This window comes from Falco punctatus, assembly GCF_963210335.1.
Source record: "Falco punctatus genome assembly, chromosome: Z".
NCBI lineage: Eukaryota > Metazoa > Chordata > Aves > Falconiformes > Falconidae > Falco > Falco punctatus.
Window position 1 is genome coordinate 74,396,959 of NC_137586.1, and position 21,754 is coordinate 74,418,712.

Here is a 21,754-nt window from a genome sequence, read left to right on the forward strand (position 1 = left end):
ACTTTACAGGTTCTGTGGATTAATTATTTATTTCTCCCAGCCTGCTCCTCAACTGATTGTCAAATTCAAAACCAGTATTTTTAGATCAGCCACATCTGAAGAGGACCCATCAAAGGAATTAACTTGGCCATTCCCTGCTGCTCATTTTTCAGCAAATCCCATGGAGATGAGGAGAGTGGTAAATGAACCCCTGATCACTCTCCTCTGCCTACACCCCACGTTTCTACTCCCCTCTATAACCAACTTACAGGTCTTGGTTTGTGACAGCTGCTGCGTATCACACCAGAAGCGTGCATCAGTAGTGTCACACAACGTGAGGCTACGTGTACAAATGACACATGACCAGACACACTCCTGTACAACACGGGACACCAGCATTCTGCTCATGTGATATGTATATGCTTGTTCACCTGAGGAGGGCAGCTGCTGCTTACAGCTCTGGATAACCTTTGTAAAATCCTATGTAATCCTTCCCAATTCAGAGACTGGATTCCACTAAGCTGGATGGCCTGTATATTCCTTCCTTCCACCACTACAGAAAAAGCCTAGTGGATATCAAATTTAACCTAAGCCAGCAGTGTGCCCTTGCAGTGATAAAGGCTACCAGTACAGTGAGATGCAACAGCACAGCAAACAGGCCAAAAGCTGTATTTGGGATACTGTGGTCAGTTTCAGATACAAGCTGGAAGGAGTTCAGCAGTGACCCAACGAGACAGCTGGGGCTGGGCTGGAGCTCTCAGCATCCAAAGGGATGGTGAGAAGACTGAACTTCTTGTACAAAGAGAAAGCTGACAGGAGATCTTATGCTGTTTTCAGATATCCAGTGATAATATATAAAGAAGCCTGCTAGACTCAGAGCCAAGGAAACTTCCAAACTTGATTTGATCACACTCTGACCAATGTGATATAGCACTGCTGTGAGTTATACTTTGAGCAGGGCACTGAGCTAGAAACCTCCAGAGGATCCTTCCAGCGTACAACATTCTGTGATCAACACAGGACACAACCCAGAGCTCACTTCCACTCCCATTCACTTCAGGCAAAACAATCCAGGCCTTTACTGGGTAATGGAAACACAACAAGGCATAAGGTATGTGGACAGGGCTGCTAGTTTGCACCTCAACATTGTTCCCATTCCTGTGCCCTCTGCCAAGTCACACTGTCTATAGAGTGACAGAAAGACATATGGCCATTGTACCGGCTGTCCTGCTCAACTTCCAATTTCAGCATCAAACTCAGCCTCACCTGACATGAGCAAAATAGCAGCAAATATAAGCCCGTAAATATACAATTAAGTTTTCCAAATCTTTCACCCCGTCACTTGTAACTGCAGGGTACTTACTTGGGTCTACTCAGATTCAACCAAGGAAAGCAGTGTGGCTAGTTCTCCCTACTGTTCAGGAGACATTGAGAAGTATGATGAAACTGACTCTTGACTGAGATGTACGAAACAGCCCTGATGATGGTATAGGCTAGATTCTTACAAGCGTATTGAGGGATAATGAGTTGATAGATTTAAGCTTTCATTAACAGAAGAAGAAACTTTATTTGTTACAAATACAGAAATGTATGAAACCTAACCTCTAAATGTGGCTTTTAATTCTGTCTGGGTGCAGGACTGGTCTCTGGACTGAAAGCCCACCTAAACTCTACCTGACAGCATTGTCTAACCTGTAGTGCAGCCTTCTGCTGTGCTGCAATGTGCTGTTGCTCAGCATGATCACGGAAATCCTTGTTCAGCGGTGATCTTGCAAGTGCAATGCTGCAAAAAAGAACAAGATAGTATGATACATACCACAGAATAAAAGGTCTCCTTGCCATTCTAGCCATAGATTCCATAATTTGCAGAGCCCATAATTTATTTGATTCATGGCTTGACAATTGTTAACTATTGTTTGGAATTACTATTTATTAACATGAGAGAGAAGAGGAAAATGGCGTGACCATAGCTGTATCATTTGACCTAGCACAAACAACTGATGCCAAACTAAACCCAGAAGACTCACACCCCCAGAGCCTGATGTGGATTTCGCTCATGGGTGGTGTCCCACTGAAGCCAGTGCAGCCCGCTGGGGTGCAGTGTTAACACAATGTCACCAATTTTTTAAAAAACTGCTTTGTGTTTTCACCATTACTCAGTCAACTCAGTGACTGTACTAAACAACTGTGATATACTGAAGATTGCACAGCTCTTAGTGCTTCCACTGAAGACCAGTTTTTTGGCGGACGGGCAGCAGATCACTGTTTACGATAAAGGAGCTTCCTGTCGATGTAACTGTAACAATGGTCCTCAGATGATTAAGCTTACAGTACCTAAACCTGATTTTTGTTACCTTTCTCAATGTAGCATATATTAGGTTTCAAATTAAAATTCCTAAATAGGTTTTCTTGGCTTTTGTATCTTAAGACTTGTCCACCTTGCTAACCAAAAAAGAAGTAAAAAGCAGACCTTTTTTTTTTTTTCCCCAACTCTATACATGTAGCATGATTAGCCATCCTCCAGACAGCAATCAGTGAGGACTGCCATTATGGCTGTCTAACAAGGCAATTTACAACTACCTTTGAAATTGGCTCTGCAGACTGGTGCTGAAAGCCCAGCTCTCCTTGCTCAGAGATAAAAGTATGAAGGACCACAATGGATTCAAGCAAACTCATCAACTGTCCTTTCCCAGCAGCTTCAATGTCAACAACCGGTAAATCAGTAAATCAGTTTTTCAAAAGCAACCATGCTCATGAAAAGACCTTTAGCCAAATCTATGCCTAAATGCATAATGAAAGCTAAGTAACAAATCCTCTGAACAGATGTTATGACAAATATTAAGATAAACTTCACTGCTGGAGAAACATAATACTCTGTCTGTTTTAAAACATAGTATCCAGTTTGAAGATATTTATTTTGCATTTAATTCTGTACTCTGTAACTTTTCAATATGATTTCTTTAGATAAGGCCTCATCGTAAACTGACACTTTTCAAGAGAGGTCTTCTGGTTTTGGATAGAGAATCCCCATATGCCAATGCCAGAAATCAATTAATCATTCATCCTTACACTGGCCATGCCACTGTTGTGCTTTAGGTACATCAAGCTCTTTTCTGTCAAGTTTGTAGAATTTCTATGGTCTCATTTCTGTTAATTCTGTGGTCCAAAACCTTTGGCACAGCATCCCTGCCAGAGAACTGTCAGCTTCTCAAAAATCCTACATCAGCCCACCATGCCAAAGCAGAGAATCTGACTGCTGCTTTGTAGCCCTCCTCCAACCCCACCTTCAAAATTAGTAAATTCTAATACTGCTCACTAGCATATAGCATTATTTTTCCTTAAAAAGGTAATCAAACAGGCACTCCCTGAAACTCTGCCACACACTTGCAATGAAGTATGGATACACTGTTGCTAGGAGTCAGGGGTTGTACATAACCCCCTGATATTTCTGTTCTTCTCTAACCAATAACTTTGCTTGAATAATAACTGCATACAGACTCACTCAGAGATCTAACTCAGGTAATTTCAAATATTCTACATGCTTTTTGACAGTATGAAGGAATTAACTTGACCTAGAATCTCTTTGAAAAAACACACAGGCAGCACTCACACTGTATTCAGAGTATTTGACTCTTTTAGAGACACTGCATGTAAAACACTGTGTCTAGAACACAGCACTGCACTCACTTCATGCTAACCCAAAAGTTCAACTATCTCAATTTCTCCATGTAAACCAGCATGTAATTTTCTAGTTACTGATTTACAACAAAAATCTAACCTTTTTGTCTTAAATGGGAGAAATCCCAGTAGCAACTTTTACATTCAGATTAGGATTATTACACCTTATAGTGTAGAATCATCTTACAACACAGCACCTTTTACAGAGAGATAAAGAGTTTTGTTTTGCAGTAACATCAGCTGGCTTTATCTTGCAACAGGGAATTTCAAAGATAACTCGTTCCTGTTCTCAAAACACATCCTACCCTGAACCTAATGGTCTACTACTTCCACTCCTTCGGGCATTTCAGCTTTACAATTAAATGCTTTCTCAGTGCCTGCTCCCTGATCCTTCAAGATAGACTTTAGTGCAGTTGTGTAAGCATATCTGGTTCTCCCCTTCTCAAATGGAAATCACACAAGCCAAAATTCAGAGTCTGTGAACAGTTTTGGATACTAATATGCTGCTGAAGTGCAAGGTCTCTCTGAATGGTTATTGAGGATGGTCAGAAAACACTCCTTGTAAGTGTTTACATGAGTTTACAGCTCACTTGTTTTTGGTTTGTTTTTTTCCTTTGATGTAATCAGTGATGTCTGAACAGGTCTAAGAACATAAAATACCTGGCTCCAGGGTGATTTGTGGAAGACTGGTTTTGCATAAGTAACTTTCTCTTCTCCTTGTCTAGTTCTGCCAGGATTGCAACCCTATTTTTATTCTGGAAACCTGGTAGGAATGACAGAAAAATATTAAGAGATTTACTTGGTTTCTATGGCCCAGTTCTTAATCTTGTGGAATTAAAAGCCTCTGTACAATATGACATTATGATGAATACACTAATCTTTAAAGCTTTGCACCTATCTGAAACTCTATTAATAAATAGGTTTCATTTTTCCTTTTCTCATTTTACAACATGAAATAGCTTCCTTACGCTATCATACATAGTAATAATTTTAAAATGCACATTTCTATCTCAAGCTAGATCCTACCCCTTCCCAAGCCAGCTCCAGAGCTACAAACAAGGTACATGATCAAATACTTGCCTTTCAAAAAAAAAGTAAACTTACAGGTTCTAGACTTAAAATTCAGTCACTGAATGCACAACTCAAAATTAATGGAGTAATATACTCATGGTGCCTAATTTCTCATGCCAGTGAAAAACTGTAACACAAGTTTTACATATGTAACAGCTAAGAATGAGATGACAACTAAGCTTGTACATGTGCTTATACAAGAATCACCACCTTTTATTCAATCTAGGCAGAAAGGTTTTTGTTTTAATATACTGATGTCCTTACATACACCCCATTATAGTTTAACCCCAGCTGGTAGCTAAGCACCACACAGCCACTCGCTCACTCGCCACCCCATGCTGGGATGGGGAGGAGAATCAGAAAAAGGTGGATGAGGAGGAGAATCGGATAAAGGTAAAACCTGTAGGTTGAGATAAGAACAAATTAATAATTGAAATAAAGAAAAATACTAGATTATAACATTAAGAATAATATTAATAACAATAATTGTAATGAAGAGGGGAGAGAGAGCGGAATTCAACCCAAGAGGAAACCCCCTCTAAACAGGCAATGCACAATACACTTGCTCACCATCTGTGACCAATGGCCAGCCAGTCCCCCAGCTGCAACAAACGACTCCAGGCCAACTGCCCCCAGTTCATACACTGAGCGTGATGTTCTATGGTATGGAATACCCCTTTGGCTAGCTGAGGTCAGCTGTCCTGGCTGTGTTCCCCCCCAGCTTCTTGTGCTCACCGGCAACACATACAAAAACTGAAAGCAACACAACTTAAACTATCTGTGTGTTACCAACACTCTCATACTAAACCCAAAACACAGCACTGTACCAGATACTAAAGAAATTAATTTAAGAAGATTAGCTTTATCCCAGTCAAAACCAGGACAACAGACCAGCCTTACTCTGAGTATGACCACAATGCTGGAATACAGAAGCAAAATTAAACTGTCTGGGCACAATGAGAACATGACCTTTATTTGCTTTGCACATCATTCTCCCAAAAGGACCTTGTATACTAAAAAAAGGGGTCAGGAAGTAAAATGACTGAGGGAGTGTAGAAAATGCCTAAAATAGCTGCCATTTGTGTCTTTTCAAAGTTGCCTTTTAAATGGAGAATGTGGCAAAACTGCTGCACTTACACAGGACTCTTACATGGAAAAGGATCACATTGCAGCCATGTCCTGGTTTCAGCTGGGATAGAATTAATTTTCTTCTTAGTAGCTGGTGCAGTGCTGGGTTTTGCATTTGGTGTAAGAACAAGGCTAATAACACACTAATGGTTTGGTTGTTGCTGGGTAATGGTTACACTAAGTCAAGGACCTTCCAGTTTTTCAGGTGTCAGTGAGAGGGCTGGAGGGGCACAAGAATTTGGGAGGGGACACAGCTAGGACAGCTGACCTGAACGAGACAAATGCATACCTATATATATACACACACAAAACAGGCAGATAAATACCTATATATACATACTGCGGGACATCATGCTTGGTATATAAACTGGGGCAGGGGGACGGGTTGGCCGGGGCTGAAGATCATTGCTCGGAGACTGGCTGGGCATCAGTCAATGGGTAGTGAGCACTTGCACTGTGCGTCACTTGTTTTCTTTTCTCCCTTCCCTTTGGATTTCATCCCTCTCTCCTTCTTCCTCCTTTTCATTATGACTATTATTATTATGATGATTACTATTACTGTTCTTTTTGGTTTACTATCTTTCAATTATTAAGTAGTTCTTACATCAACCCTTGAGTTTTACTTTCCTTTCAATTCGCCCTCCCTTCTCTCTGTGTGAGGGGGCAGCAAATGAGTGGCTGCATGGCACTAGTTACCAGCTAGGGTTAAAACACAACAGTCCACCAAATAAACCAGATACACAAGTCCCTGATGTTGCTCCACATGCCTGTATAGCACAATTAAGGACAACACCTGCAGAACTGACTCTTACAGGCCTCTATGCCACTAAGGACATTCACATCAAGAATACACACATTTTTTTTACCTCTCATTTGCTGCTATTCTATAAATATCAAGCCACTACACTGTCATAAAAAAAAAAAAAAAAAAAAAAGACTTAAGAGTCAAGTTATCTTCTTTATCTCCTCCATACAAAAAGTCAAAGTAATTCTCATTGGAAACTTCTGCATGTTGTGGCCCTGTCCCGAGTACTGTTTTACTAACATCACTTAAAAAATGGTAACCCACAAGCTGTCAGGAAGCCCAGACAATGCAACTCTTAAGCACAGTATTAGCATGCCAAAGTAAAATGATTTCAAATTTATTTTCAGTAGCTGCACTTAAAAGTTCATTCCCTTTAAAAGATCTTCTGTTGCTACTCAGTTACATAATCCAGTATTTCCTTCATGAGCGTGGCTCTAAGAAGACAATTATCAGGCAGAAACTTTCAACTCTAAATAATAATTTGCATCCATATTGCCTTACTATCAAACCCCCACATTTTTCTTTTTCTGTGCCTAACATACACAGCCCTGAGCCTCAGTGTCTCAGAGTTCTTGAAAGAAGAGAGTCATTTGATTACATTTTACTGTGGTTTTATGCAAGATCATCCATACCCATCTTTACATTTGTTAACAGATTTTTTTAATTAAATTTAATTAACTGCTGTTTTCCCATCTGTTAATCTGTCCTTCCCACATGGCATTAATTCCACCTAAATTCTGTTTGGTAAGTGTATTGATTCAGGTCTTTGATGTTTCTCTGCTCTTCATGTATCGTACACTTTTTTTTTTTTTGGAACACCCTGCACTTGCAGTGAGATTGAAAGATGAAAACACAGCTGAATGTGTGCTCTAAGAGATAAAAAGGCTGAGAGTTCTTGCTAACAAGCTAAGATTCAATATTTCTGAGTGGCAGCTAGCCCAGACTTTACTTTCTCAGAAATTCTGGGGACAATACTGTGACAGGATGACTGAAGTACCTCTAAGAAGGTCTGAACCAGTGATCCATGTCTGTATGCTCATTCTACAGAGTTTTCAGCCAAAAAGCATAATACTTGGCACATTACTCAGCAGCCTTCTGCTAGTGCTTGTTTACCCGAAACTACACAAATCTAAATGCATGCTTGGAATTCAGACAATATGGTGATTGAGGCAAGAAAAAGAAGACCACTTTCTAATGTAAGTTGCTGTCAGCTAAAAAATACAGACTAAATATGCTTACATTTACCATGAAGCAGATGGCATGATTCAGAAAGGCTTGAGACATGTAAGAATAAAATTTTAAATGCTGTTTTTAAACTGTGATAAGAAACTGCAAGATTATCACTCTCTTCTATTTTAGTATGTCTTGTTATAGTACCTTATGACAGAAACTCTAAAAGGGACTCAGAAGACACCCAAGTATTTTTTCTTCATTTTCTTATCCCTCCACTAAGACAGGGTTTTTTTAAAAACAAAACAAACCCCTTATGTGCTGGTTTTGCCTGGGATAGTTAGTTTTCTTCACAGAAGCTAGTATGGCGCTATGTTTTGGATTAGCAATGAAAACTGTTGATAATAGAGGGGTGGTTTTGTTACTGCTGGGCAGTGCTTACACTGAGCCAGCAGGCTGGGAGTGCACAAGAAGCTGGGAGGGGTCACAGTGGACACCACCAGGACCCCAACGGACCAAAGGGATATTCCATACCATATGACATTATGCTAAGTATATAAGATGGGGGAAGGAGGAGGAAGTTGGGAGTGCTGGCATTTGTCTTCCCAAGCAACTGTTATGTGTGATGGAGCTATGCCTTCCCGGAGATGGCTGAACAACTGCCTGCCAATGGCAAGTGGTGAATTAATTCCTTTTTTTGCTTTGCTTGCATGTGCAACTTTTGCTTTACCTACTAAACTGTCTTTATTTCAACCGATGCATTTTCTCACTTTTACCCTTCTGATTCTCTTCCCCATCCCACAAGGGAGGGAGGGAGGGAGGGGGGGCTGTAAGTGACTGTGTGTGGCTTGGTTGCTGGTTGGAGTTAAACCACAACACATAGTATGCTGCTCTAGAATTCGGACAGCACCCATCAGCAACCTGCAGTACTGAAAATGTAATTTAATGGTAACTAGAAAAAAGCCTACCTGAGAAAATGAAGGACATTCAGCATATACATGTTAGTGCTCCTTAGCTGAGCAATGTGAAGCTCCTACAGGTATTTTAAACTTTTTTAAAACGCAAAGTAAAACCTATTAATTTAGAAGGTAACAATGGAGAGGGTGGGACATGAGAAATCCATTCTAGAGAGAAGTCTGGCATCCTTACAAAATAGTTCATCATATGTGGCAATACACCAGCAAGACTTGCATTTAGATACTTCCCTACCCAGGATGCCACAGTGTTTCATAAAGACCAACCTGAAACAGCTACAGAAGCTTTCTACTTCCATTATAAAGAAAGTAATTTTTCATCTATAGATTTGGTATCTGTTCTGGTTTCTAGTACTAAAAATGTCAATTAAAAAAGGCATCTTTAATACAGATGGGATTCTCATTATGTGAAAAGGAAGTATAGATTTTCAAACACAGCAACTTAATAAAGCTTTAGAGTTTAGACTTCCCCTAACTGCGCTGAGTTGCACTACTATTATGAGTTTGAACAGTTCGTGAATACTGCAGTTCATTAATATTCTTCTCTGCTTTGCAGACACAAGAGTCCTGACCCAAAATGACCCATTCAAGGCAGCTAAAGAGATTAATGGCAGTGTCAGATGTCAAACTGAGCACCTGGCTCCTCAGATTATTCTCTAACGTAGCAGATTCAGGACATTTAAATTTTAAAACTTGTTCTTTCTGACACCTCTGTTACTGACATCAAACATTGTATTATGTGGTCTGTGCAGAAGCTAGAAGTTTACTTAACACCAATGTTTTGCATGTGAAAGGCAGAAAAATAGAGAAAGCTGTAGCCTTGCTGAGTGATACTGGTAGCTTTAAGAGCTCACAGCAAGCTTCGCTCTTTAGCCTAATCCTACCACACTACCTCACCTACCAGTGAGGTTGCTAACATCACTGACAGAAATTCTGCTAGCTAACCCTGCATGGCAAGAAACAGTACTACATTTATCTACTTCAAAGTCCTTGCTTTTCATCTTGTATCTTTTCCCTGATCTGCTGGTTGCTTCAAATTCACAGTGTAAGTTTTTTTGTAAAATGGATTATTTATCATTTGTCCATAGGTGTGTAAACAGCACAAGAGCCCTAGTCTACAACTTTATGTTCAAGATACACTTCTACCTGGAAAAATGGTTTCAAAGCTAGATGTCTGTTCTAAGCTCTGTATGTTAAAAAGCACTGTCACTGCACACTGATCTGCCTGCTCAATTCAGAAAGCATTTCAACAGCCATTTCTTTACTGATGTGCATGCTTTCATAAAGGGTAGCCTTAATGAGCAACCTCTTAAAAAGCAGAATCCAAAGACCTTACTAAATGCACAATGCTTGGGAAAAAGGATGGAGTAACTGTATTTTGATTTTCTCTTCTACTTATGACTACTGGCATCACAAAACGTCATCTAAAAATCTGCTGCACATCAATATTTTCAGTAACAATTTACATTCAGATATGCTTTCATATACATTGTGTGACAATGAAACAAAAGGTGTATTAATAAATCAGTAAATTAACTTGATTACTAAAAGATGTACCAACATCTCGTCTATCCCTCCAGAAAACAGCTACATGCATAGCTGAATGTATGTTACTGCTTTACAGCCACAAAGCTCTCCAGGGAAGAAATATGCTACAGTCCTCAAGTACTGTGCTTGCACACACATCACACCCAGATGCAGCGCATCCAAGTTTGTACATGATCATGTAATTCAGTGCACAATCTTCATTTTTAACACAGACTAGGTGAACATAAAGCTAAATCTAGCTGCTCAGATTGTGTTACGTGAATGCACTTGCATACCTTTAGGCCAAAAGGATAAAAAACCACCCAGACAGAAAGAGACATTGTAGAATCGCTACAGTCTGAAGCTTAGAATTCTGTACATATTTCAAGAGCTTGGTTCTTCCAACATAGCAGAACTCTTCTTTCCTGAGAAGTTCAGCCCTGCCTGAAGCAGGACCTGTACTTCTTCCACCTTTGGGGGACCGTTCCTTCCTGAGCTGTCACATTTCTCTCATCTCAGAGGGCTTCCTCCAGGAGACCCGACGTGGAATCTTTTGTTTTACTAAGACACAAGGTATGCTCTGGCCTTGCTGCGAACAAGCAAACACTTTACAAGAGCACCCTTATTACTGCATGTTATGTAAGTACTGTGAAGTACTGCTGCAGAAACAGTATATTACCAAGCACCTGAAAGTAATTCCTGTAACTTAGAAGCTGGTTTCCAACACCACTACCAAAATGTACCACTCTGGTATATAAACAAATCTTGTGGACACACACAGCCCACCAAAAGCTTTTCCACTTCTTTTAAATGCTGTAATCAGTCTCACGCAATCAGTTCCATGTGGTACTAATGGCCTGAAGTAAGACTTTGTATTTGCTTTTGTTGCACTCACATGCAGCTCCTCATATTTGAAATTCTAATCAAAAGACTGCTTTCCTAAGAGGCCAATAAAATAAAGGAAGTCCAGCGCACAAGATCTTAACCTTTGTAGTCAAGAGTCTGCAATCAACAGTCAACTAACTCCTAGGAAAACAGCCGGTACTAATCAAAGCGAAAGTAACAACTCTGTACAAAAAATTGCAAGCTATCTGTGTAGAAGACTAATGCTTAATTTACCATTTTGAGTAAGTGCTACCACTCATAACCCTTCCAGTGAGTGTTTCAGTAAATCCCTGTTCCTGTTGTCCAAAAAGTGGGAAATGAGAGAACTAATTGCTTGAATGGTACCAATATATGTGCCACGCAGCAAGCTGAAAATACAGTATTTTTCTAAATCTCTTTCACTACCAGGCTGCATCTGGCAAAGAGAAAGACAGAGACGTTTTCAGCTGTTGCTCAAATTTACCTGTTCCTTTCTAATTTTCCTAGGTGCATTATTCATAAGCTTATTTGGCTGGTTAAACTTGAAAAGCGCTTCTTGCCTGCTTAGCACAAATAATTTTCATATGATAAACAGTTCCTTTAGGGAACCACACAAGTGATCTGTTACCCCTCACAAAGTATCAGCATTTCAGAATTAATTACATCCAGCTTTGTCGACTTTCCTGGATAAGGACACTCACACAAAAATGTGCACGAAGCCTCTGGGTGCTGGGAAACTTCTGAATTCATTTCTCATAATCAGTAAGTGAAAAGCCATACCTGAGAAACTTTTTTCTCCTCAGCTTTTCCGTGGAAGAGGCAAGCCCGAGTTCCACTAAAACTTCCAGAAAGCACCACCAGAGGGCGATTTAAGACCCTCCTTCAATCTACCGCGTGGCCGACCACTTCCCCGGCCTGCGCCGGCCTCGCCCAGACCCTCAGCTCCCTGCAACACACATGCCTCCGCCAGACAGGTAAATCTTCGAGTCTTGAAGGATTTTACGGATGCAAATCAGGTGCACCATCAGGCAAAGAAATATTTCATCGGAGCTGGCATTATGACTTTATTGGGCTTTTCCTCCTAGACCTAGCCACCTGCTGTCTCTGACAGCTATTACTGACTAGGTCTTACTGTTCCCATCACAACATGGAATATATTAACACTTCTGGCTGTTCCCTGATGCCGAGTGCAAGAACTGCAAGTAATGTTCAATGCTAAGTGTTGTTAAGTGTCTGAAATATGCTTCAGGAAATAACCACAGCACCACTGGCATGATAGGTACTTTATAACCTGAGGATAAAGGGAATGCACAGTCCCCAGCCATCAATGGTCTTTTTCAACCATTTAACATGTGTGTCTTTTCCCAAGCACACGTTCTGCTACTTTCAGCCCAACCTTCCTGCCGCTCTTCCCTTTTCTGCTCTTTCGTTAAGTAAACTTACGGTTTTGGTGACTTCACTGACATCTGGCACTAACTTTTTCCCTTGAATACTCAGATTAAAACTTACCTTGTCCCGAAGGATTTGCTGCCATCCTTGAATCTTCAGCCCCTGTTTTATTCAGCTGCAGTTCAAATCTTTTAATCCCACAAATATCTGTAGAACAGGCACAATGTAAGATAAACCTATTCCTTTAAAAGAAAAGCTTGGATTTCATTCTGTTAGGGATTTTTTAAGTATGGCAAGCATTACAAAGCATAAGCCAAATACAGCATACATATTGCTTAAACCATGTAATACTACTTATATTGTTCTGATTGAAATTTTTAGCTTGAAATATCAAGAGTTGCAATCAATTCTTTTTCAGGTTCTAGCGCTTTAAGAATAACCTCTCCAGTAATTCCAGAGTCGCACATACTTTTTCCTAACAGAACTTCTTCCTGACAAAGTATGTTGGCCCACACTTAAGCAGCATGTTAAAGCATTATACTCTTCAAACGCTAAAGTGTCGAAAGACCTCGGTGTAGGCTCTAACTCAAGAGAACCGATTGAGGAAAGCCAGTTTAAAACTCTGATACGAGGCCAGCCAAAAGCTGCCATCCTCACAGCTGTGGCAAAACAAAAAGCGATGCCCACTGTTCAACCATACGTCAACTCAGACCACCATCAACTGCTGTTTCCATTAAGGTGCCAGGCTATGTGAAGTGCGGCGGCAAAGGGCTCCAGCTCAGCCGGGCGGAGGGGAGGGATGGCAGCGCTGAATCCTGCAGGAAACGCGGATCTCAGTCAGAATCCAACAAGAGAGCAGGGAACAGTTACGCCCCGGAACTGCGAGACCCTGCGCACCAAACCCAGCGCAACCAAGTAACTCAAAGGCGGTGCGAACTGATGGGCCACGGCACGGCTCGGACCACGCTACCCACGGCGCGGCCTGGCCCGCACCCCGGCCCCGGCGGACGCGCCCGGGTGCGGGGGGTGGGGGTGGGGGGGTGGGGGGGGTGCGGGCAGCGCTGCTGCCCCCGCTGCGCCTCGCCGAGGTCCGCGGGGCCTCATCTGCCGGCGGGCTCACTGCCCGGCCGCTGAGAGTCCGGCACGGCGCGGAGCCCAGCGACGGGGCGGCTGTAGGGCCGGGGCTGCTCCCGGGCCGGGAGGCGGGGAAGGGACGGGACGCGGAGCCCAGGCTGCCCCCGCCCGCGGGAGGGCTCTGCCTCCCGCCTCACCGCCCCGTGCCCGTGGGCAGTCCCGCTCCCCCCTCCCCGCACAAGGGACGGACTCTCCCGCCGTCGCGCCCTCCTCGGGCCGGCAGGGGTGCGCTGCCCGTCCGCTGCCGCCGCCCTGCCCGGGCACCTGCCCTCCCGCTGCCCACCTACCCGAGGGCTCCGGGATCGGGCGCTGCTCCGCTCGCCCCCGCCCGCCTCTAGCCGCAGCCCGGCCGCCTCACGGCCATGCCGCCCCACCCGTGCCCAACTTGGCTCTCCCAGCCAATGAGCTCACGGCACGTGCTCATGACGCACGCACTGCGCAACGACATATCGCGCCATCCAGCTTCCGCCCGGGTGGCGGCGAGGCGCATCACGTTCAGTGGCAGGGCGGGCCGGACAGCCCCCTTCAAGCGGCGCGAGGCGGGGCGTGGCCCTGCTGAGGGGGCGGGGCGGGGGCCGGGGCCCAGGCCCCAGTGACCGTTCGCTTCGGGCTTTAAACGGTGGCTCTGCTTGGTGGCTTGGTGCTTGCAAGGGAGGGGTTCGGGAGCAAGTGCGAGGGTCATGCGTGGATCACGCTAAGGGGACTTGGGGCATCAGCACAGTTAAACGGCAAAAAGAAAAGTGGAAAGGTTGTGCCACATCTTCATCGCCGCCGCGCAGTCTGAGTTTGAACACAGCAGGAATGACTCTTCAGCATGAATTCCAGAAGGGGTTGTGCATCCATGTTACTAATGCACGTTTTAGTTTTGAAATGGCAAGTGATGGCTTTTCAAATGAGAGTATCTTTTCTTACATGATCAAGTCTGTCCTGCAGGATAAGCCTTAAATAGCACAATTCGTGATTTTTTTTTTTTTTTTTTTTTTTTTTAGTGTGCTCATGGTCGAAACACTTAACTTTGACACAAACCAAGCTGAGTAGTGATGTGAACTGTGGCCCCTAACAGCTGTGCCTCTGATCATAGGTGGGTAAAACCAGTTCTTGAGAACTGCAATGAATAAATAACACAGCAGGCCGCGAACAGATGGGGCCAATCTGGCCAGCCAAGAAACCAGTCACACTGCCTGCTTAATTTTTATACCCAGGGGTGGTTTTAAGGCAGTAAACAATTGTCATGCAATAAAGGCCCTTTTTCTGAACCAAATTTGAAAAGAAGTGCAGAGAACCAGTTACTTTTTTCAACGTAAGTTGTAGTTCAAGGTGTCTGTAGTTAGAAACGCTTTTACTGCAGGATATTGAACTTCTTAGTACTGAGATTTTGGTGATGTATGTAACAGGTGTTTCTGGACAAATGACACTTCATTATGGCAAGGGTGGTCTTGGAGCAAACATCCTGTACACTGCAGGGCATTTAATTTCATCTGCTTCCTCTTCCATCAAGTCTTAAAAGTTCATAACCTCATTGCTCTCCAGGGTTAAAGTAGAAAAACAACTTATTAAAAAACGTTGGTTTTCTTGCGAATGAATTATCTACCTTGGTAAGGATGTGCGCAGGGTGTACGCAGTGTGAAATTCCACACTAGTCCATTAGCTTGGACAACAAAATATGTACATACTTGTTGAGGACAATTAACAATTAGTAAGATCTGCTGCTGCAGCCAGCTATTCTAGATGATGTAGAAAGAAATTAAATTTTTGAGATGGTACGGAATGTATAAGAATCCTATCAGTATCCATAATACTTGATTGGTTTGACTTAAACCAGTGTGCACTAGTATTATGCATACAAATTCTGTCACATAGAGACTTCTGTTAGCCAAATATGCTATCTGTCCATGCATTTATACTTTTTCAAAGCCTCACTAAGTGTGAAATCTGTAAAACAGATCAAATTTCTGTCTAGAGACTTGTAACATCCAGAATTTTAGAATTTGGTTACCTAGATTGTTTGCCTGGTAAAGCCTGTCTCTGTGCATTTGCGTGTGTGTTAATGAGAAAATCCAAAACAGCACTTGAGCAAACAGCAAACATCTGACAATCTCAGGGAGTCTTCTGTTTGCTTTAAAGCCCTGTCAGTTACTGGAAGGCAAACATCTCAGCCTTTCCAAAATAGAGGCATTATTTTCAACTCTTCTCTTTATCTGAACAGCTGATGGAGCACCTTCTCTCCTTCTGATGTTTTGGTTTTGGGTGGTTTTTCTGTAGGTTGGTTGGTCGAGTTTTTTTCATTTTTGTAATTTCTTAGTGTGACTTGAGAACTGTCATATGTGCTTCCCCCCCCCCCCTGCCACCCCCCCCCCACCACCACCTTATTATTATTCTCTCTTGGATGACCTGCAGTCCATTTTTTCTAGACATCTCGCTCGTAATCCTTGAGTGAAAAGCAGCGCAGTGGTACATTTCCCTGCATTGTCATGCCAGGACTGGGCATGTAAGTGGTTCGGAAGAGCTTCGGTTTGAGACAGACAGGCTTAGTTGCTAAGCTCTTCTTTGACACAGCTAACACTGGCAAGAAGAATTAAGAAGTGGACAGTGGTGCTTGGTTGGGGATTGAGGAAGAAGGTAGAAAAGGAAGAGAAGTCATCAGCAAGAAGACTCAGGTGCAGAAAGGTTGGGACTTATAAATTCTGCAGTTCTATACAAGTGGGATGAAAATTAATCACAGCAGAGCATCTCTATGGAAACATAGTCCTGCCTCAAGTCAAATGACCCTTTGGCTCTCGGAGGAGTGTCATATCAGTACATTAATTTCCTCCTTGGGATGTAGAAATGGGAAAAGAGTGTAGCTCTTGAAAGGAAGAGAGTCTAATCTGTCATGCATTTGAATACTTTCATTTTCCCTGAAATTTTTCCTTCTTGTTCACTATAATCAAATAAAAATTATAAAATACAGCATTTATAGCATGTCTGTTAGAAATTCATTACAAAATCTTCAGCTTAAAAAAACGCTGTTCTTCAACATTGCCTCACAAATCTGGCCGTGCTGCTTCTTGAGGCAGTAAAATGCTATTTTCCAGGCTGGCTGTTCTCATCATCTTGGTGTACAGGGAGCTGTGTATCTCATTAAATAAACAAAAGCTCAGCTGAATTGGATGTGATACTGAATGATCATAGACTGCAATATCTCAAAATGGCCATGGACAGTTCTATTCACTACGGTTTGCTTGCAGTTGACAAAGCTGAGGTAAAACAGTGATTTACTCTCCACCCGCCCCCCTCCAAATGAAAATGGGCTGTGTGGGATGTCTCCTTGGCTTGAGCCAAGATCTTCCAGAATGCTGCTGTTATTTCCAACTGGCAGTGCTACTCATACAGATCCATTCTAACCCCTACCTTCTATTTCTATATTTAATTTGCATGTCACAAAAAAAACTCAAAAACAAACAAACAAACAAACAAAAATAGAATGTTTTGAAGAGTCTTTAAACATTTTACTTGGGTTATTTTTTTATATCCAGTTGCCTCAAGATACTGTATCCATAGTTGTACACTTTCTAAACAAACAAAAATAGAATGTTTTGAAGAGTCTTTAAACATTTTACTTGGGTCATTTTTTTATATCCAGTTGCCTCAAGATACTGTATCCATAGTTGTACACTTTCTCCACGGTGGGATTTCTGATTTTTCATTTGATAGCCATTTAGGACAGACTTCCACTTTCTATCACAAATGCCCTATCTTCCCACAATCGTGTTTATTGCTTCCCCATCAAACTTGACAGCTTTGAAGGCTTTTGATGCAGCAAAAGCTCACCCATTAGCTTAAATGTGTGCATCAATAGTGCTGTTCACATGAAAGTGATCCCATCTCTGTACAGAGTCAATGCAGACGTAAGATTTAACTGGGTCAGGTCAAAAGCCTGCTCTCTTCAGTCACTGTGGTACAAGACATGAACTGTAGCAGCACAGAGAAGGAAGAACTGTTTTCCAAGGGCAGCTGGATTTTATTTTTTTTACATCCTCTAGAATGGTCTTGTTTCATACTAGTTTCATATGCTGTTATGTGCAGACAGACACAAACATTATCCTGTCCAGGTAGAGCATGAGGGAGAGAAGGTAAAGGGGTCAAGGAGAGGCTGTCAACAGTGAGGTAAAAAGCTTTTACTGCCACTGACCTGGCAAAACAGCCAAGCCTGACAGCATCACAGTCTGGCTTGTGTGGCCTCTAGTCTACCTTATTGTTTTTTGTCTGTACTGTGCTATACAGAGTGCTATAGAGAAGAATTCTATAATTTATGCTTTAAATAGAATGAAAATATTAATATATATAAATAAATAGAATAAAAGATAAGTATCTATAAACTGATGAAAAGCAGGTGGGTTTTATGTGTCTGATTGAGTAAATAAACTCAACCTGAAGTTAGCCTTCTGATCTTCATTGTAAACTCTATTGCCATTTTATGTCTCACTGTCTGAGCGAGAAGATGAAGATGCATTACAAAAAGAATGTTATGGAACAACTGAGAGTCCTTTTCAGGCTCACTATGAGCACTTACAAAGCCATCTGCCGTGATAAAAACATCTTGAGTAGAATTATTGGAGTACCTGGCACTCCAGATCAGAAAAGCCATAAAACCGTGGTGCTGGCTATCTTTAAATTTATAAATAGTTTTTTTAAGAGGTGACCTTCTGTTAGTATTAAGGAGTTGCTCCAACCCTTGCTTTGAAGAAAAGGACTTTGCCACAACATATTGCTGGCATGTAGTATATTTGCTGCTTTGCTGCTGTCTGTAACATCTGTCAACTTTAAAATTAGGAACTGTATTAAATAAGAAAATGTGTTTTTTTAGGGGATTTAGACAGGCAAGAGAGAAAGCACCTGGATCTCAGACCCCACCACCAAACTGCTTCTATACCAAGAACTGTAGGTATGTCGCATATAATGCAACTCAATAGTGCTACATAGAATCTCTTCAAAATCCCTGTTCTTGCTCATGCTGACCTATGTCTCACCCTTGGCAAAAATGACAGGAGAGAGCACAAACACTGAATGATTTCCAGTTGCTGTGAGAGATGCTTAATTTTAATATATATCAGCTCTAGCTGAGAAGATACAGCTAACCAGCAGAAGTAATAGGAGTACTTCCTGAACCAACATTGCCATAATGGAGGTGCAAGAGCAAGGGTCCTCAAACTATGGCCCGTGGGCCGGATACGACCCTCTAGGGTCCTCAGTCCGGCCCCTGATATTTACAGAACCCCCCCCGCTTCCCCCCACCCCCCCGCCCCCGCCGGGGGTTGCAGAGGGGGAAACCAAGCAGCCGCAGACAGCTGCCTGCCGCTGCATCCGCGCGCCGGCCCCTGGTTAAACAGTTTGAGGACCCCTGTGCAAGAGTATGATTGAAAAGGCAGGAGAGAAGGCAACCTGTAGATCCTTCCTCTCTCTTTCTATCCTAGCAACGATCCAGAGAGGTAGTCTGTAGGCCTTTCATTTCAGTGATACAGAGGCAGAACTATTTTCTTCAGAAAAAAAAAAAGTCAAACTGATGACCTTTGTCTTGAATTGGTGAGGTTCTTGATCCCATGGTTGACCATCTGTCGTCTTGCCCAGTTAGTATCATATGCATACCTATTCTGTTGTATCTCTTTTCTCAGTAAAATGATGTAAACATAATAAACAGGATTTTTGCTAGGGGAGCATCCCAGTTTTTTCAGGCTAACTTGGGTTAAGAGGTGGCCATCGAATAGCAGTATCTCTTCAGCCAGTCACTGATTTTGATTCTCATTGTGTATTTTATTCTGCTGGTTTTGTGTTCCATGTGCTGACTGGTTTTAGCAGTCAATGTTTAACAAAAAGAAAACTATAAAAAAAAAGTCAGGGAAAATACTACAGTCATAAAATTATACCACCCTTATAATTTCTTAGCAGAATTAAGACATTTATTTCAGTGCTGCTACTATTAGAAGAAATGGACACTTCCCTTCCTCAGTTTTTGCTGTACATTCCTGTGCCTGCTGCTGGAGCCAGATGACCCACATGCTGATGCATGTAGAAGTTTTCTGTTTGTGTGAGGAAAAAATTTTCTACAAGAAGTCAGCTACTTAGCATACCTTTTTTCTGTTTTGTTTCATGAACAAAAGATTTGGAGTTGTTTATGACCTCTTAATAATGCAGGACTAGTTGTAATCAAAGTACAATAATTTGCTCCTAACTCTTATTTTTCAAATGCAAATCTTAAAATGTTTTATCTTCTGTGTTTCGGAAGTTACAGCTCTTGAAATCAATTACATAAGATTGTCATCTTCCATGTTAAAAAAAATAAAAATAGGTTTCTGTCATGGCTGAAGAGGAAGCTAGAAACTAGCCTCAGTCTGTGATACGAACTTGCAAAGACAGCTAAGAAAAGGCCAGCCAGCTGTAGAGATTTTTCAGATTACAAATATAAAGTAAGCTTCATACATTTTGAGGCATGATTCACAATTTTTTAACTCTTCTCTTTCTCCGTATTATAGTTTTGCTTCTGCTACTGATGGTATGTATCATTGTTAAACCTAGATTGCCGCTTATACAGATATTCACAGACTTAGTATTGACTGAGATCAGAGGAGGATAGACATCTGTCCTTAGTCCTTAAGAGATTTACAGATACCCTAACCCTGTCAGTTTGGTTTCACTAAATGCATGTTATTATCAGTAATGGGTTGTAGCGAACATTTATGTTGAAGTGACCTAAGGATCAATATAAGAAAGGAAAACTGAGGGGTCACCTCACATCGCTTCAGAAACAAACATTATCTGAATCCCTGAATCATTCAGGCTGGAAGGGACCTAGGGAGGTCTCTGGTCCAATCTCTGCTTAAAGGAGGGTCAGAGATGAGATCATACCACACTGTCTTGAAAATCTCCAAGGGTGGGGGCTATATAACCTCTCTCCACAGCCTGCCCCACTGCTTGGCTGTCGTCGGGGGAAAAAGTTCTTCTTAATGTCTATCTGGAATCTCCTGTTTCAATTTATGTCCTTTGTCTCTTGTCCTCCTGCTATGCACTGCCGTGAAGAGCCCAGCTCCGTCTCTTCCATGCCCTCCCTGTGGGCTACTGGGGGCTGCAATTACATGCCCTTGAAGCCATGGTGGCTCCAGGCTGAACAAGCCTTGGCCCTCCAGCTTCTGCTTGCAGGGCAAGTGCTCCAGTCACCATCCATCTTAGTGCCCTGCTCTGAACTTCGTCCAGTTTGTCTGTGTCTTTCTTGTGTTAAAGGGCCCACAACTGGACACAGTATTTCTGCAGAAATAGTAGAGTGATAAACCCTGCCCTCCATCTGCTGCCTGTGCTGCTTACTGTTTGGGCAGCCTGGATACCGTTGGTCTTTACTGGAAGGGTGCAGCAGGCTTGTGCTTGGCTCGCTGTCCCCCAGGCCAGTAGGTTTAATGAGCAGAAGGTCATTTGTATCTGCACAGCGTGGGAACGCCCCGAGGTTTCCAACTGTTGACAGCGTTTGTGTAAGCATCCCTGACAGCCTTCCTTTGGAGAATTGTTCTGAATTGGAACACACTGGGTGGGAATGCTTAAGGGAAAAGACAGCAAGAGCTGTTGGTAAGCTGTAAGCCTTCAAGACACGAGCTTTCACAAAACTGAAGGGAACTGGTTCCTGAGCAGTGCAGCAGATGTGACCCTGCCTGCTGCTTTATCACAACAGTTTCCACTTAAGATTTGAATAGTCTAGAAGAAAGCTGGGGTGTCTATTTATGCTGGCTAATTTGTGTTGTTTCATTTTTCTGAGCAATAGGTTGTTGTTTCAGAAGCGTAATGAATGAAGCATATTTCACAGTCTCTTTCTCACTGCGGCCTGGGACTCGGTTGGGACTTTTGATTGTTACCAGTGTGATAAATTGTGAACTGTTTGTTCATCAAACTTTGGCAGAATAATGGAAATTTACGTGAAGTATGCAAGGTCAGCCACCAGCATCCAGCTATGTAAACTCGATATGCAGGAATGCTAAAGAGACTTGAGAAAGAGAGGGAGTTGGGGTCTGAAACT

General features: G+C 42.3%; 1 protein-coding gene across 6 annotated transcripts in view; it reads right to left on the reverse strand.

Annotated features, from left to right (window-relative positions):
• Nucleotides 1-14,158, reverse strand: part of INIP (INTS3 and NABP interacting protein) — a 15,079-nt gene extending 921 nt beyond the window's left edge. For 2 of the 6 annotated variants that reach the window (XM_080371064.1, XM_080371063.1), the window contains exons 1-5: nucleotides 14,007-14,158; nucleotides 13,301-13,400; nucleotides 12,706-12,792; nucleotides 4,318-4,420; nucleotides 1,672-1,762 (exon numbers count right to left, since the gene is read on the reverse strand). In XM_080371064.1, coding sequence (XP_080227190.1) covers nucleotides 1,672-1,762; nucleotides 4,318-4,420; nucleotides 12,706-12,792; nucleotides 13,301-13,319 — 300 coding nt within the window. In that variant the 5' untranslated portion in view covers nucleotides 13,320-13,400; nucleotides 14,007-14,158. Of the gene's footprint in view, nucleotides 1-1,671; nucleotides 1,763-4,317; nucleotides 4,421-12,705; nucleotides 12,793-13,054; nucleotides 13,204-13,272; nucleotides 13,401-14,006 lie in introns of those variants that run through there. The other 4 variants (XM_080371065.1, XM_080371066.1, XM_080371067.1 and 1 more) reach the window with 4 other exon arrangements.
• Nucleotides 14,159-21,754: the final 7,596 nt, after the last annotated feature.